Source organism: Saccoglossus kowalevskii, chromosome 7 (genome assembly GCF_978046115.1).
Source record: "Saccoglossus kowalevskii chromosome 7, keSacKowa6.1, whole genome shotgun sequence".
In the NCBI taxonomy this organism is placed as follows: domain Eukaryota; kingdom Metazoa; phylum Hemichordata; class Enteropneusta; family Harrimaniidae; genus Saccoglossus; species Saccoglossus kowalevskii.
Window position 1 is genome coordinate 36,791,335 of NC_140647.1, and position 20,014 is coordinate 36,811,348.

General features: G+C 37.7%; 1 protein-coding gene across 1 annotated transcript in view; it reads right to left on the reverse strand.

Moving 5' to 3' along the window:
* Positions 1-326: 326 nt before the first annotated feature.
* Positions 327-20,014, reverse strand: part of LOC100371435 (inactive serine/threonine-protein kinase TEX14-like) — a 28,338-nt gene continuing 8,650 nt past the window's right edge. Inside the window, exons 5-8 of the mRNA XM_002740199.4 lie at positions 9,450-9,561; positions 9,121-9,216; positions 4,386-4,461; positions 327-2,483 (exon numbers count right to left, since the gene is read on the reverse strand). Coding sequence (XP_002740245.1) covers positions 2,374-2,483; positions 4,386-4,461; positions 9,121-9,216; positions 9,450-9,561 — 394 coding nt within the window. The 3' untranslated portion in view covers positions 327-2,373. The remainder of the gene's footprint in view (positions 2,484-4,385; positions 4,462-9,120; positions 9,217-9,449; positions 9,562-20,014) is intronic.

Consider the following 20,014-nt stretch of genomic DNA (forward strand, 5'->3'; position numbering starts at 1 on the left):
CAACTTTGCAACATTTCACGTAACTTCACCAACTTTGCATGCAACTTTCTTTGTAACTTTACCTACTTTGCATGCAACTTTCTTTGTAACTTTACCTACTTTGCTAGCAATTTTCCAGACTTACCACGTAACTTTACAAACTTTGTGCGCAACTGTCACACATAACTTGACCCACTTTTCCTGTAACTTTTCCACACAACTTTCCCAACTGTGCATGAAGCATTACAAACTTTACACATAACTATACAGATAATTGGTACCCATGCTGGCATATACAATTATTGTGTATCTGTATTCTGAATAAGAAAATTAGCCTTAAAAACAAATCTTACAAATCTGTCTTTAATATAATCTTTATTAAAATACTCACAATGTTTTATTTGCATAAACAATTCACACCAACAGGCAGAAATCCTGATTATATTTAACGAGATTAAAATTACTGTTCTTTTATTTGTCACCCCAACCCCCGCCGATCACCATCACGTTGTCAAGTTTCATTCTTAATGATGTGAGGACAATTACTGGAACAGCACTTGCAAGGTAATTCGTGATAGTAAAAGAAGTGATAATGATACACAAATAAATATCAAATTATTTTCAAATATACAATACATTATCAGCACCACACTTGGAAGGTGGACAAAAAGTGGAACTATTCATGTTCTAAAAATCATATGAGATTGGACAGCTGCTACTTGAAGATATCATAGACACTGTCTCAGTCAGATTCCTCAATTATATAAACCAAGACAATAACATCTTTGGAGAGACTCAGCTCTAACAATCATGAGCTCCAAGAAATTTCAAAAATTCTGAAGTGCTACAGTAAGTGTCACAGACACAGCTGAATCGTTACAATAAATAGTTACTAAGTGAAATAAAAGATACCCTTAGAGAAATTATAACAATAATGCATAATAATATTTGACAATATCACAAATATTTGGCATTGATATAGGAGGAATGTTTAATTGCACAATAATTACAGGATCATACTATTCTGGTAAAGTTAGGCCTGAGTCTCTAAGAGCGACAGTAGGCTAAGAGATGACTAGGTGTTTATGTTTCTAAAAGAGGGGCAGTGGGCTTGGAGAGGGCTAGGTGTTTACATGTCTAAAAGAGGGGCAGTGGGCTAAATTTATTTATAAAATACATTTATGTTCTTGATCCAATGTGAATGTGATCACATAATTGGTTGGTCTCTGTGATTGACAGTTTGTGATTTGACATTGTGTGTTCAGACCTGGTGATTTGTTTCTGTGATCTAACATATATGTGATCAGACCTGGTAAGTCAAAGTGGTCATCTTAAGATAGTTGAGTGGTTCATTGCTATTGCTAGGGTTTCATTGGGCCAAGTTTCAAAGTTTGGAGGTTTACCGTCTTTAAAATAACAATACCAGCTACACTGTTGATAACTCACCAATCTGTTACTACACAACAGATAAATTTAATTTAGTACTGTTTACATATAATGAGTTTCAGAAATGAATAAAATATCACTCTACCTGTATGTAATACAACATAAAATACAGTTATATAAAGTTTTCAGGAAAAACAAATCCAACACACACACACTTTAGATTATTCATCATATTCAATCAAATTGCACAAGCAGACAAATATGGTATATAAATATACTTAATTTCACAGAGAGTTGTCGAAAACATAACATGGACTTGATCCAAATTGTAAAATGCCAGTATACCACTTGGATGCAAGCTTCCAACCTAGAAATTTTCAAGTTCAAAAATGTTAATGGGATGTTTTTGTAAGCTGTTTAAACTCATTATAGAGTTGGATCTACAGTTTACAATCAGTCAACAATACGAAGCAAAATTGTTTTTGCAATAACACATTCATAAACACAAAATAGCCACCAGTCGGTCATTTTGAATCTGATCTGAAAAACAAATGAACATGTATGAAGGTGCCATAATGTCTATTGTATGTATCAAGATTGAAATTCATCTGGTTCCAAAATAACAGAAATGCTTGATTTTGATGAATTTTTAACATTAAAATGGCAGGCTTTCGATCATCCGAAATCAAATCATGGAACAAATGAATGTGTATATAGATCAGCCTAGGCATGTCTGAGATCAAGGTCTCCATGGACTGACAGACTTAGACAGACTCACAGAGTCCACAAGTCCCCATTTTCGAGATGTGCCAAAAAAATCGAGGACTAAAAAAGGGCTCTCACCTTTTTTGAAATCCCTTGATGAGATCATTGCATATGTTAAATAACGAGATTGAACTATCATGTTTATATGTTTACAGTAGCGTACTGGCATCCAGGGTAGGTACAACTATACAATGTAAATTACACCAGATAGACATATTTGACTGTCAACCTGGCCTTACAAATTCAAGATCTCCAAAGTGAGAACTGTGGTTGGCTCCCATCTTGTGACTGACGAGGTTTCACATTCTCTTCCGCCAGGACATCACCACCGAGTAGCGCTGCCATTTGTGAAGCTGTAAAAGTGATAATATAACTAGAATTACAAAATAAAAATAATTTATATTGAGAAAAAAATGTCTTTTATGTCTCCTGCTATTATCATATAACTAAAAAAAGGTCATGCTGCTATAGATAGTGGGGATATTATTACAAATGAAAAGATCATCAGTAGTGAACACTCCCAGGGAGGGCACTCTATATGCCATTACTACCCCATGTGCATTTCAAATTTAGCGGGAAAGGGGGGGTGTTTTTCACCTTCTAAAGCGGGCCCATGGGAGGCAAATAGGCCCTTAGGAATAAACTCACAGGGTTGCTGTGCCCACTGCAGGCCCCCTCTTGCAACAACCACTCCCATACACCGCCTTGGGCCCTGTATTGGCGGACCCATAGCCCGACCAGACCGCAAATGTCAGCTCGAACTTTCCCAACGGGACTTTCCTGCCACTTCCAACATGAGAATACGGAAAATCACCCCCTCGGGTTTATCCACACTTCCGAAACTCTTTATAGTTTTCTAGGTTTTCTGCCATGTATTCAGGGTAAAGTCACTCGGAGTTGAACATAAAATTGTGTACTGGTATCTGATGGAATAAGAATCTTGTCAAAGTTGTGTGTATTGTGTATTAAACTATCAAATAAATGATCATATTCACAATCATATCAATATTTTTCATCTTTCTTTATCAAACAACGAATGACACCAAAAGGAGTTGCATACACAGTAACCATAAGTAGCTTGTTTGGGTTGATCACACTCTACTTGAGTGCATAAAACGGCAGAGAATGCTCGCAATAGGGGAGAGATGTTCAAAATATAGTTCTGAAAAACGGGTGCTTTTTTTTACAATATGTCTGCTCTAGGGGGTACTAAATTTACATTGCATCTGCAATAGAGGGTATGGTTTGCCTAGGGGCCTATTATTTTTTAGGAAGAATGCACATGGTGTAAGATTTTAATATAGAGCGACCTCCCCGGGTGAACACTACACAAAGTACAAAATTTAAGCTAATCTCATATATTAGCATACATATATATCAGATAGACCTAATTACATTCACACATGGGAGGAAACAGTGGTTAGCATGGGCTGAAGAAAGCCAAATCTTGTTACAAATATACAAAAACCATCAGTTGTTTTAACTATGATTACTCAGTACAGTAACTTGAAAGGTATACATGTTAGTTCTACAGTTATAAAACAATACACAGCAAATTCAGAAAGTGCAGATTGCAGAATAACATGAAGTAGCACAGAGACTCATCGTCGGACAGAAATTTGTCCCTTAATATACCTTTCCCTTCCATCTTGATGTTACGGGTAAGGTAAAAAAGGCAGACTATGTTTAAAAGAAAGTGATTTCATGCAATTGTAGAAGAAAGCTATCACTGTATTATAAATTTGTCAATTATATGTTGTGTGGTTAGTATGATGGTACCTCAATAGATTGCAGTTCTTGATACTGATACACATATGTCTAAAGATATATGACATGAATGTCTTTTACACTCATATGAAAAACTGAAGACAGTAATTTGGGTGCTTTTTTTGCATTTGTATTGAATGTTAATGATCAAAGCAAGTATTCCTACATGTAAACCAAAATGGCCATCAGTCAGCCATTTTGAAACTGTTTTCAGAAAGGACATCATTATTGTGAGTTATTTTCATTACACTGAACCATATGTGATTGTAGTTGTGTCAACTTCTCATTGCTGAGATTAAAATGGAACTGTATTGTTTTTCTTGATGTACTAATCAAACATACATAAAGTATGATGACATCATGAAATACTGTGACGTTTACAAGGTATATTTAATGCTGAATGTCACAACTGTAAATGAGGGTGATAATTCATGTGAAAATATATTAGGCATACGCATAAAATAATAATCATGAAATGTGTTACTTACAGTCATGAGTTCTATTTTTTTTCTGAAATGGATCTGCTCTGATTGCATATGCAGAATCAGGTCTAGAATATGCAGCCTGAAAAAAGAAAAATTACAAATAAATTATTATTATTAAATGCTATATTTTGTGCGTAAAACGTAAGAGTTTCAAATGTCACAGATGAAATTTCTGAGACAAACATACAGTCTGACAAACAGTGTTTGATAAGTCAAAGACAATTAATTAACACCCCCACACACACAAACCTCAAACCCATTACCTCCTTTACAACAAAATACAAAAAGTGTTAAATAAAAATTAGGCAGAGGGTTCTCCGACCCGCATATTCACATAGTTCATACCCACCATGGACTCTGATCAGTCAAAATGACTATTTTGAACTGTAGGCATTAATCAGGGATTCTTCCAATGACAGAGAGATAAAATCTAGGTCAGGGGAAGCCCCATGACCCCAAGATTTTTTTCCCTTACGTCACAAACCATGTGACTGAGGTAATGTGGCGGGGCCATCATACCCTGATATTCACTCTGGCTCCTTTCTCTCCGCACCGAGGACTAGACCAACGTTACAGAAAGAGTGGGGTAGTTGGGGGGACCCGGAGTCTATGGTGGGTATGAACTACGTGAATTGGCGAGTTTGGAGAACCCTCTGCCTAAATTCATTACATTCAATTACCCACCATAAACTCCGGTCAGTCAAAATGACTATTTTGAACTGTAGGCAGAGTCAGATGCCGATAGGTGGCGGGTTTTCTGAGCAAACAGAAAATGATGAAAGTCTTTCTTCCCAGTCCGGGATGATACATTCTACAACTACCACTCATCACCTAGCTAAAACATTGCCTGTGTCTGTCCCCAGTGCAAAAAGCCAAAAATGCTGCTAGGGTGACAGGGTTCTGTGTGCCAGAGAAAGCTAGACCCAAACCCAATTCAGGGGGTAGTATGCTTTCGAAGTAAAGACCGAAACAGTTCTGCATGAGGACATAGGTCGAAAAGCGAGACCTGGAAACTGACGGTAAAGAAATCTGTCCACAAAGATGCTGAGACGGACTTATTGCCTATGCGCAGGGACCCTTGTGGTCGTTCGGTATGGGTCAGCAACCAGAGACTGACCCGCTACGACGGAATCCAACATAAAGCGGCTCTCCTCAACGAACTGGGTGTCTCTTAGGTAGTAGTTGATAAGACGTTTTGCATTCTCCAGAAGCCTGCCCTCAGTATATGTTCGACGCTAGCGCTAGTGAGTTAGCAATCGCACGGACCTCATGCGCTCATACTTGGTGTCTCTGCAAGCTCTGAGTCGAGGAAGTTAAAGTATTATAGCCCTCATAAGCACTACTGGTGTTTCGACTAGCGTTTCCAACAGAAGTGGAAACTAGGCCTTTGATGGCCAATTGGGTGCGACCAGTGTCAATATGGAGGTGTGCATCTGTCGAAGTTTTCTCCGGTACCTGGCGAAACAGCGAGAAGGGAGGAAAGGCGTACACATTTATGTGGGTCCACAGGATCGGCAAGGCGTCCCTGGCCCAGGTTCCTGAAGTCGGCAGGAGTGTTACGTACGTTGGGAGCTTGGCATTCCTGGGTGTGGCAAACCGGTCAATCTTTGTCCCGTCCCACAGCCAAAACAGCCTGGAGGCTACCTACTGGGGTATCAGCCACTCTGTGTTCTGGAGACGGAGCCACCTTGAAAGGGTGTCTGCCAGACTGTTCCTCTCCTCTGGAAGGTGGTGTGCAGTTAGCTCCACATTGTATTTCAGGCACCAAAGGCAAATTTGCTCTGCTAGAACTGACAACGATGGGGAACGCACCCCCCTCCTTGTTGAAGGAGACCACCGCTGTGTTGTCTGTGCAGAGCAGGACTTGAACTACGGGTAGAAAGTGTGGTAGTGCTAAGTGCACTGCTTTCAGTTCAAGCCGGTTGTCATGGCGTTTCCGAAACTGCGGGGGCCATATAAATTAGGCTTGTTCGTCCAATAGATGCGCTTCCCAATCTAGGAGGGAGGCATCTGTTACCAGAGTCATAGCTGCGGTGAATGGGTCCAAGGAGACCCCTGTCTGAGGTTGGCCAGTGACGACCATCAGGGCAGGGCTTCCTTCGCTTGGCCCGAGATCAATACCCACCTGTCTAGTTCCCGTAGGTGAGCTTGGTGTTGGCGTTGTACCGGGTGGCTGCGCAATGTGGTCTTAAGCACTACCCTTCGAACCGAAGTCATCTTTCGGATGATCCATCTAGTTCTCGGAGGGACACTGAGCGCTGACTAGGTGTTCGGCTAGGCTGCTTAGCGCCAAGCAACGCGCTTGAAATAGATATACCAAGCCTACCTCTGTGTCGAACTCCATGCCAAGGAACACCAACTGTTGCGTTGGGTAGGGATGGGACTTTGTCTGATTTACTAAAGAGCCCATCTGGTGAAGTAAATCCTGTTAGCCTTACTTGCTCGGCTAATAACCCCTTGTTGGGTTATGTAATAACCAGTCGTCTAGATACAGATTGATGTGTACCAACGTTTGGTGAAGCAGCAGCACCACCTGTTCCATCCATTCTGGTGGAACGTAGGGGGCTGTGCATAACCCGAAAGGAGGGGGCACCCGAGATTTTAATACTTGAAGGAGATGGTAACTTGCCAGGTGCATCAGTATGTGCAGGTAAGCCCTGCTTAAGTCTAGTGAGGCTAGCCAGTCAAAACGGTAGATGGATAGAAGAAGGCTGCATGGCGTCTCCATGTTGAACCGATCGAGGAGCACGTATTGACTCAGTCTTTCTGAGTCCAGAACTGGATGCCCGCCACCTGTAGAATTGGTACTACAAACACAATTGAGTATAAGCCTGGACTTAATGCCGGCTGATCTACCTTGTGTGTGGCGCCCTTTTCCAGCAAACTGTCTTCTTCCTGTCTGATTGCTTCCGCCTTGCAGGAGTCTCCTGGCAGTGCCCCAATTGGGGAGACACTGACGGGAGAGATGGAGATTTCAGCGGTTTCCTGTAACCGTGTGTCACCACCTGGAAAGTCCAGGGAAGGGTCACCCGTTGCCTCCAAACCGGACTACACCGGCGCAATCTGTGTGCGACAGGGATATGTGGCCATGGGTTCGTCAGTTGCGAGGTGTGGGTGCTCTCTTCTCCCATGAGGTGAGTTTCTGAGACTGCACCCGCCTTCTCCCCATCAAAGAGGGTGGAAGATGTCCAGTCTGCGTAACTGAGGCAGTTACGTATTCCCTGACTCAGTTCAGTGCAAGGACGAATCCACAAAGGGACCCGCAACGGGCCCATAGAAGGAAAGACCTCCAGGGGCACAGCCTCGCCGTTGCTGGTAAAATCTGGTAAACCACCGCCTGAAAAAACAGACTGTAAGGGCCGAAAAATATCAATACCTCCACTGTCGAGCCTCCTACTCGACGTCACAGTACACGAAAGACCAGTAGCCGAGCGTGAGGACTTTCCATTCATGTCAACACTCAACTCACTTTAACCGATTTTTACTAGACGCGCGATGTTGCTGTGAAATACTAGCGAGGCGACAGTCCCAGCAATTTGCATGGCTCTGGAAAACACTCCAGTGAAAACACACGCCTTCAAGGCAAAAACCCTGAACCCTGCACGCAGTCACGGCAAAAATAGCATTTCAGATGCAGGTTCTATGCGCTTCCAGCAACTCTGCCCTCAGGTCATGATGGATAGTCCCAGACTGAGCTGGCGAGAACGCATATGGCTGTTCCCCTTTACCCGGCTGGCCTGAGCCTCGGCCTCACCCAAATCAGTGGGAGAGTCGCGGCTGAGAACGGGAACGGACATGTTTTGAATGCAAGCGATGCTTTATGTGTTTCTTCCTGCTTGCCAACCGAGGGGTCGCAGTGGAGACAGCTCGCTCTGACTGCATCTGATCTACCCGGCCTGCCAGGAAAGCAATTTGCCTCGACAGTCCTTCGACCAAAGCTCAGAGGCAAAATAGGTGCCATGCAAGGACGAATCCACAAAAGGACCCACAACGGGCCCCATAGGAGGAAAGACCTCCAGGGGCACAGCCTCGTCGTTGTTGGTAAAATCGGGTAAACCACCGCCTGAAACAACAGACTGTGAGAATGCCCTTCAATCAGCGGGGGCAGACCGAAAAATATCAGTACCTCCACTGTCGAGCCTCCTACTCGACGTCTCAGTACACGAAGCACCAGTAGCTGAGCGTGAGAACTTTCCATTCATGCCAACACACAACTCACTTTAACCAATTTTTACTGGACGCGTGACCTTGCTGTGAAATACTAGCAACGCGACAGTCTCAGCAATTTGCATGGCTCTTGAAAACATCAAAGGCCTAAGAACTCCAGTGAAAACACACACCTTCAAGGCAAAAACCCCGAACCACGCACACAGTCACGGCAAAAATAGCATTTCGGATGCGGGTTCTATGCTGGTAAATTCTGATTATAACCACTGCACAGTCGCCTCCCGAGCCTCTGGTGCGGTCCTTACATCTATCCATTTCTAAATACATTGGTAAGACATAAAAATGAACACGACATGCATGAGGGAAGCAAAATACAGTTGGAAAAGGTGATGCAAAGAAACCAACCTCAGACACATGGTTCGTGACGTAAGGGAAAAAAATCTTGGGGTCATGGGGCTTCCCCTGACCTAGATTTTATCTCTCCGTCCTTGGCAGAATCGCTGATTAATGCCTACAGTTCAAAACATTCATTTTGAGTCTATGGTGGGTAATTGAATGTAGTGAATTTTACCATTCTGATCCCTGACCCTGGTAGTCTTCCTAATGTTGGTACAGAGGGTATTACACTGGTGGGTAATGATGTTGTGGATGATGATGGCCTCTCAATCTGAAATATAAACAGTTTAATATGGAGATGGTTTAAGATACCGTAATGAAGGACAAATATCAAGCAGTGTGCATCTTAGAATTTTATATAAACAAACAATTTGTTTACACATGTTGTGTACTTTGCAATGAGTCCCATATCAAACCCTTTAATATGAGTACATAAATACAGTATCTTTGCTTAATGCAGTTATTATTACCCTGATAATTCATAACACCATCTGTTGTACTTACCTTTTTAATGATACCTTTTTCTATGAGTGTTTCTTTACTTGTTCTTGGACAACCCAAAACTGCAAAGTGTCCCCAGATTTTATCTGATGCAGAAGCAAAATCTTTTGGTGTCCTGCAATTCAAAGAATAAAACAAATGCTCAGAAAGACTTATTCTTGCAAAAACAGTACTTGGTATTTTACGGTTTTGTTATTTGAGCTATTTTGAGACATTGATATGAAAATTTAAAATCATACAACACAGAGTATTGAAAAGATCTGACATCATATTTTGCAAAAATAAGTTTGTTTGAACGTGTGTGGATAGTATGTGAAATTGTAGTTTTTTGGAAGTCATTTTAACAAACAAGACATACTATAGCAACTTCGCCAATTGAGAATCTAGATTATATAATAAGTGATCTGATGATCAAAATAAATCCACTCTTACAGCAGAGCAGGTACTGTCTGGCAATAAACAGTGCAGACATAAACATCATAGTGAAGAAACAAATAACATTGATTTTGTTTACATTCTATTTAAGTGTCTCGACTCCTGTGTTTAGATCTTATTACTGATTCACTAAATTACAGAATTGAAGATATCGTCACAAAATAATTAAATCTATTACATATGCTATGTATCGAAGCAATTGCAGTAGTGGTTTTCAAGAAGTTGAAAAAAGTCTAAATATCTTTATTAAATGCTCAAATCTAAGGTACTTATACAAATTAACGAATAACGTATTTGAGTTCATGGTAATTTTATCCAGTAATTCCTAGTACATAACTGCACTATAGATTGGTATAACAGGATTATTTATTAGCTATCCTGGAAGTGAGCAGGTATGGTGATGGAAATTTTAAAGTGTGCAAATAGCAAAATAAATTATTTAGAAAAAATACATATATACTTACTAGTAGTACATTTTGTGTGCATTGCTTAACTAATTTTGATTCGAAATTTCTATTTTCCCAAAAAATTTAATGAAAGTTGAATATCAAATTTCAGGTAATCTAATTGACCACTTACCGACCATTTACACATTTTGATTCTATAAAATACTAACTACAAATGTTCAGAAAGACTTACTCTTACAAAATATGGCATCAAACTTGTCAGTACTCGGTGTGGCACTGTTTTGATCAATTGAGCTACATAGTAGGTCCCTGACTATATGTGTAACATGATGTATATCAATTGAGCTACATAGTAGGTCCCTGACTATATGTGTAACATGATGTATATCAATTGAGCTACATAGTAGGTCCCTGACTATATGTGTAACATGATGTATATCAATTGAGCTACATAGTAGGTCCCTGACTATATGTGTAACATGATGTATATCGATTGAGCTACACAGAAGGTCCCTAACTATATGTGTACTATGATGTATATCAATTGAGCTACATAGTAGGTCCCTGACTATATGTGTAACATGATGTATATTAATTGAGCTACATAGTAGGTCCCTGACAATATGTGTAACATGATGTATATTAATTGAGCTACATAGTAGGTCCCTGACTATATGTGTAACATGATGTATATCAATTGAGCTACATAGTAGGTCCCTGACTATATGTGTACTATGATGTATATCAATTGAGCTACATAGTAGGTCCCTGACTATATGTGTAACATGATGTATATTAATTGAGCTACATAGTAGGTCCCTGACAATATGTGTAACATGATGTATATTAATTGAGCTACATAGTAGGTCCCTGACTATATGTGTAACATGATGTATATCAATTGAGCTACATAGTAGGTCCCTGACTATATGTGTACTATGATGTATATCAATTGAGCTACATAGTAGGTCCTTGACTATAGTATATGTGTAACATGATGTATATTAATTGAGCTACATAGTAGGTTCCCGACTATATGTGTTACATGATGTATATCGATCGAGCTACATAGTAGGTCCCTAACTATATGTGTACTATGATGTATATCAATTGAGCTACATAGTAGGTCCCTGACTATAGTATATGTGTAACATGATGTATATCAATTGAGCTACATAGTAGGTCCCTGACTATATGTGTAACATGATGTATATCAATTGAGCTACATAGTAGGTCCCTGACTATATGTGTAACATGATGTACATCAATTGAGCTACATAGTAGGTCCCTGACTATATGTGTAACATGATGTATATCAATTGAGCTATATAGTAGGTCCCTGACTATATATGTAACATGATGTATATCGATTGAGCTACACAGTAGGTCCCTAACTATATGTGTACTATATGATGTATATCAATTGAGCTACATAGTAGGTCCCTGACTATATGTGTAACATGATGTATATTAATTGAGCTGCATAGTAGGTCCCTGACTATATGTGTAACATGATGTATATCAATTGAGCTACATAGTAGGTCCTTGACTATAGTATATGTGTAACATGATGTATATCAATTGAGCTACATAGTAGATCCCTGACTATATGTGTAACATGATGTATATTAATTGAGCTACATATTAGATTCCCGACTATATGTGTAACATGATGTATATCGATCGAGCTACATAGTAGGTCCCTAACTATATGTGTACTATGATGTATATCAATTGAGCTACATAGTAGGTCCCTGACTATAGTATATGTGTAACATGATGTATATCAATTGAGCTACATAGTAGGTCCCTGACTACATGTGTAACATTATGCATATCAATTGAGCTACACAGAAGGTCCCTGACTATATGTGTAACATGATGTATATCAATTGAGCTACATAGTAGGTCCCTGACTGTATGTGTAACATGATGTATATCAATTGAGCTACATAGTAGGTCCCTGAAAATAGTATATGTGTAACATGATGTATATCAATTGAGCTACATAGTAGGTCCCTGACTATATGTGTAACATTATGTATATCAATTGAGCTACACAGAAGGTCCCTGACTATATGTGTAACATGATGTATATCAATTGAGCTACATAGTAGGTCCCTGACTGTATGTGTAACATGATGTATATCAATTGAGCTACATAGTAGGTCCCTGAAAATAGTATATGTGTAACATGATATATATCAATTGAGCTACATAGTAGGTCCCTGACTGTATGTGTAACATGATGTATATCAATTGAGCTACATAGTAGGTCCCTGACTATATGTGTACTATGATGTATATCAATTGAGCTACATAGTAGGTCCCTGACTAAATGTGTAACATGATGTATATCAATTGAGCTACATAGTATGTCCCTGACTATATGTGTAACATGATGTATATCAATTGAGCTACATAGTAGGTCCCAGACTATATGTGTAACATGATGTATATCAATTGGGCTACATAGTATGTCCCTGACTATATGTGTAACATGATGTATATCAATTGAGCTACATAGTAGGTCCCTGACTATATGTGTAACATGATGTATATCAATTGAGCTACATAGTAGGTCTCTGACTATATGTGTAACATGATGTATATCAATTGAGCTACATAGTATGTCCCTGACTATATGTGTAACATGATGTATATCAATTGAGCTACATAGTAGGTCCCTGACTATATGTGTAACATGATGTATATCAATTGAGCAACATAGTATGTCCCTGACTATATGTGTAACATGATGTATATTAATTGAGCTACATAGTATGTCCCCGACTATATGTGTAACATGATGTATATCAATTGAGCTACATAGTAGGTCCCTGACTGTATGTGTAACATGATGTATATCAATTGAGCTACATAGTAGGTCCCTGACTATAGTATATGTGTAACATGATGTATATCAATTGAGCTACATAGTATGTCCCTGACTATAAGTGTAACATGATGTATATCAATTGAGCTACATAGTAGGTCCCTGACTATATGTGTAACATGATGTATATTAATTGAGGTACATAGTAGGTCCCTGACTATATGTGTACTATGATGTATATCAATTGAGCTACATAGTAGGTCTCTGACTATATGTGTAACATGATGTATATCAATTGAGCTACATAGTATGTCCCTGACTATATGTGTAACATGATGTATATCAATTGAGCTACATAGTAGGTCCCTGACTATATGTGTAACATGATGTATATCAATTGAGCAACATAGTATGTCCCTGACTATATGTGTAACATGATGTATATTAATTGAGCTACATAGTATGTCCCCGACTATATGTGTAACATGATGTATATCGATTGAGCTACATAGTAGGTCCCTGACTATATGTGTAACATGATGTATATCAATTGAGCTACATAGTATGTCCCTGACTATATGTGTAACATGATGTATATTAATTGAGTTACATAGTAGGTCCCTGACTATATGTGTAACATGATGTATATCAATTGAACTACATAGTATGTCCCTGACTATATGTGTAACATGATGTATATTAATTGAGCTACATAGTAGGTCCCTGACTATATGTGTAACATGATGTATATCGATTGAGCTACATAGTAGGTCCCTAACTATATGTGTAACATGATGTATATCAATTAAGCTATATAGTAGGTCCCTGACTATATGTGTAACATGATGTATATCAATTGAGCTACATAGTAGGTCCCTAACTATATGTGTAACATGATGTATATCAATTGAGCTACATAGTAGGTCCCAGACTATATGTGTAACATGATGTATATCAATTGGGCTACATAGTATGTCCCTGACTATATGTGTAACATGATGTATATCAATTGAGCTACATAGTAGGTCCCTGACTATATGTGTAACATGATGTATATCAATTGAGCTACATAGTAGGTCTCTGACTATATGTGTAACATGATGTATATTAATTGAGCTACATAGTATGTCCCTGACTAGTATTTGTGTAACATGATGTATATCAATTGAGCTACATAGTAGGTCCCTGACTATATGTGTAGCATGATGTATATTAATTGAGCTACATAGTATGTCCCTGACTATATGTGTAGCATGATGTATATTAATTGAGCTACATAGTAGGTCCCTGACTATATGTGTACTATGATGTATATTAATTGAGCTACATAGTAGGTCCCTGACTATATGTGTAACATGATGTATATCAATTGAGCTACATAGTATGTCCCTGACTATATGTGTAACATGATGTATATCAATTGAGCTACATAGTAGGTCCCTGACAATATGTGTAACATGATGTATATTAATTGAGCTACATAGTAGGTCCCTGACTATATGTGTACTATGATGTATATTAATTGAGCTACATAGTAGGTCCTTGACTATAGTATATGTGTAACATGATGTATATCAATTGAGCTACATAGTATGTCCCTGACTATATGTGTAACATGATGTATATCAATTGAGCTACATAGTAGGTCCCTGACTATATGTGTAACATGATGTATATCAATTGGGCTACATAGTATGTCCCTGACTGTATGTGTAACATGATGTATATCAATTAAGCTATATAGTAGGTCCCTGACTATATGTGTAACATGATGTATATCAATTGAGCTACATAGTAGGTCCCTGACTAAATGTGTAACATGATGTATATCAATTGAGCTACATAGTATGTCCCTGACTATATGTGTAACATGATGTATATCAATTGAGCTACATAGTAGGTCCCAGACTATATGTGTAACATGATGTATATCAATTGGGCTACATAGTATGTCCCTGACTATATGTGTAACATGATGTATATCAATTGAGCTACATAGTAGGTCCCTGACTATATGTGTAACATGATGTATATCAATTGAGCTACATAGTAGGTCCCTGACTGTATGTGTAACATGATGTATATCAATTGAGCTACATAGTAGGTCCCTGAAAATAGTATATGTGTAACATGATGTATATCAATTGAGCTACATAGTAGGTCCCTGACTGTATGTGTAACATGATGTATATCAATTGAGCTACATAGTAGGTCCCTGACTATAGTATATGTGTAACATGATGTATATCAATTGAGCTACATAGTATGTCCCTGACTATATGTGTAACATGATGTATATCAATTGAGCTACATAGTAGGTCCCTGACTATATGTGTAACATGATGTATATTAATTGAGGTACATAGTAGGTCCCTGACTATATGTGTACTATGATGTATATCAATTGAGCTACATAGTAGGTCTCTGACTATATGTGTAACATGATGTATATCAATTGAGCTACATAGTATGTCCCTGACTATATGTGTAACATGATGTATATCAATTGAGCTACATAGTAGGTCCCTGACTATATGTGTAACATGATGTATATCAATTGAGCAACATAGTATGTCCCTGACTATATGTGTAACATGATGTATATTAATTGAGCTACATAGTATGTCCCCGACTATATGTGTAACATGATGTATATCGATTGAGCTACATAGTAGGTCCCTGACTATATGTGTAACATGATGTATATCAATTGAGCTACATAGTATGTCCCTGACTATATGTGTAACATGATGTATATTAATTGAGTTACATAGTAGGTCCCTGACTATATGTGTAACATGATGTATATCAATTGAACTACATAGTATGTCCCTGACTATATGTGTAACATGATGTATATTAATTGAGCTACATAGTAGGTCCCTGACTATATGTGTAACATGATGTATATCGATTGAGCTACATAGTAGGTCCCTAACTATATGTGTAACATGATGTATATCAATTAAGCTATATAGTAGGTCCCTGACTATATGTGTAACATGATGTATATCAATTGAGCTACATAGTAGGTCCCTAACTATATGTGTAACATGATGTATATCAATTGAGCTACATAGTAGGTCCCAGACTATATGTGTAACATGATGTATATCAATTGGGCTACATAGTATGTCCCTGACTATATGTGTAACATGATGTATATCAATTGAGCTACATAGTAGGTCCCTGACTATATGTGTAACATGATGTATATCAATTGAGCTACATAGTAGGTCTCTGACTATATGTGTAACATGATGTATATTAATTGAGCTACATAGTATGTCCCTGACTAGTATTTGTGTAACATGATGTATATCAATTGAGCTACATAGTAGGTCCCTGACTATATGTGTAGCATGATGTATATTAATTGAGCTACATAGTATGTCCCTGACTATATGTGTAGCATGATGTATATTAATTGAGCTACATAGTAGGTCCCTGACTATATGTGTACTATGATGTATATTAATTGAGCTACATAGTAGGTCCCTGACTATATGTGTAACATGATGTATATCAATTGAGCTACATAGTATGTCCCTGACTATATGTGTAACATGATGTATATCAATTGAGCTACATAGTAGGTCCCTGACAATATGTGTAACATGATGTATATTAATTGAGCTACATAGTAGGTCCCTGACTATATGTGTACTATGATGTATATTAATTGAGCTACATAGTAGGTCCTTGACTATAGTATATGTGTAACATGATGTATATCAATTGAGCTACATAGTATGTCCCTGACTATATGTGTAACATGATGTATATCAATTGAGCTACATAGTAGGTCCCTGACTATATGTGTAACATGATGTATATCAATTGGGCTACATAGTATGTCCCTGACTGTATGTGTAACATGATGTATATCAATTAAGCTATATAGTAGGTCCCTGACTATATGTGTAACATGATGTATATCAATTGAGCTACATAGTAGGTCCCTGACTAAATGTGTAACATGATGTATATCAATTGAGCTACATAGTATGTCCCTGACTATATGTGTAACATGATGTATATCAATTGAGCTACATAGTAGGTCCCAGACTATATGTGTAACATGATGTATATCAATTGGGCTACATAGTATGTCCCTGACTATATGTGTAACATGATGTATATCAATTGAGCTACATAGTAGGTCCCTGACTATATGTGTAACATGATGTATATCAATTGAGCTACATAGTAGGTCCCTGACTGTATGTGTAACATGATGTATATCAATTGAGCTACATAGTAGGTCCCTGAAAATAGTATATGTGTAACATGATGTATATCAATTGAGCTACATAGTAGGTCCCTGACTGTATGTGTAACATGATGTATATCAATTGAGCTACATAGTAGGTCCCTGACTATAGTATATGTGTAACATGATGTATATCAATTGAGCTACATAGTATGTCCCTGACTATATGTGTAACATGATGTATATCAATTGAGCTACATAGTAGGTCCCTGACTATATGTGTAACATGATGTATATTAATTGAGGTACATAGTAGGTCCCTGACTATATGTGTACTATGATGTATATCAATTGAGCTACATAGTAGGTCCCTGACTATATGTGTAACATGATGTATATCAATTGAGCTACATAGTAGGTTCCTGACTATATGTGTAACATGATGTATATTAATTGAGCTACATAGTAGGTCCCTGACTATATGTGTAACATGATGTATATTAATTGAGCTACATAGTATGTCCCTGACTATAGTATTTGTGTAACATGATGTATATAAATTGAGCTACATAGTAGGTCCCTGACTATATGTGTAACATGATGTATATTAATTGAGCTACATAGTAGGTCCCTGACTATATGTGTAACATGATGTATATTAATTGAGCTACATAGTATGTCCCTGACTAGTATTTGTGTAACATGATGTATATCAATTGAGCTACATAGTAGGTCCCTGACTATATGTGTAGCATGATGTATATTAATTGAGCTACATAGTATGTCCCTGACTATATGTGTAGCATGATGTATATTAATTGAGCTACATAGTAGGTCCCTGACTATATGTGTACTATGATGTATATCAATTGAGCTACATAGTAGGTCCCTGACTATATGTGTAACATGATGTATATCAATTGAGCTACATAGTATGTCCCTGACTATATGTGTAACATGATGTATATCCATTGAGCTACATAGTATGTCCCTGACTATATGTGTAACATGATGTATATCAATTGAGCTACATAGTAGGTCCCTGACAATATGTGTAACATGATGTATATTAATTGAGCTACATAGTAGGTCCCTGACTATATGTGTAACATGATGTATATCAATTGAGCTACATAGTATGTCCCTGACTATATGTGTAACATGATGTATATCAATTGAGCTACATAGTAGGTCCCTGACAATATGTGTAACATGATGTATATTAATTGAGCTACATAGTAGGTCCCTGACTATATGTGTACTATGATGTATATTAATTGAGCTACATAGTAGGTCCTTGACTATAGTATAGGTGTAACATGATGTATATCAATTGAGCTACATAGTATGTCCCTGACTATATGTGTAACATGATGTATATCAATTGAGCTACATAGTAGGTCCCTGACTATATGTGTAACATGATGTATATCAATTGGGCTACATAGTATGTCCCTGACTGTATGTGTAACATGATGTATATCAATTAAGCTATATAGTAGGTCCCTGACTATATGTGTAACATGATGTATATCAATTGAGCTACATAGTAGGTCCCTGACTAAATGTGTAACATGATGTATATCAATTGAGCTACATAGTATGTCCCTGACTATATGTGTAACATGATGTATATCAATTGAGCTACATAGTAGGTCCCAGACTATATGTGTAACATGATGTATATCAATTGGGCTACATAGTATGTCCCTGACTATATGTGTAACATGATGTATATCAATTGAGCTACATAGTAGGTCCCTGACTATATGTGTAACATGATGTATATCAATTGAGCTACATAGTAGGTCTCTGAAAATAGTATATGTGTAACATGATGTATATCAATTGAGCTACATAGTAGGTCCCAGACTATATGTGTAACATGATGTATATCAATTGGGCTACATAGTATGTCCCTGACTATATGTGTAACATGATGTATATCAATTGAGCTACATAGTAGGTCCCTGACTATATGTGTAACATGATGTATATCAATTGAGCTACATAGTAGGTCCCTGAAAATAGTATATGTGTAACATGATGTATATCAATTGAGCTACATAGTAGGTCCCTGACTGTATGTGTAACATGATGTATATCAATTGAGCTACATAGTAGGTCCCTGACTATAGTATATGTGTAACATGATGTATATCAATTGAGCTACATAGTATGTCCCTGACTATATGTGTAACATGATGTATATCAATTGAGCTACATAGTAGGTCCCTGACTATATGTGTAACATGATGTATATTAATTGAGGTACATAGTAGGTCCCTGACTATATGTGTACTATGATGTATATCAATTGAGCTACATAGTAGGTCCCTGACTATATGTGTAACATGATGTATATCAATTGAGCTACATAGTATGTCCCTGACTATATGTGTAACATGATGTTTATCAATTGAGCTACATAGTAGGTCCCTGACTATATGTGTAACATGATGTATATCAATTGAGCAACATAGTATGTCCCTGACTATATGTGTAACATGATGTATATTAATTGAGCTACATAGTATGTCCCCGACTATATGTGTAACATGATGTATATCGATTGAGCTACATAGTAGGTCCCTGACTATATGTGTAACATGATGTATATCAATTGAGCTACATAGTATGTCCCTGACTATATGTGTAACATGATGTATATTAATTG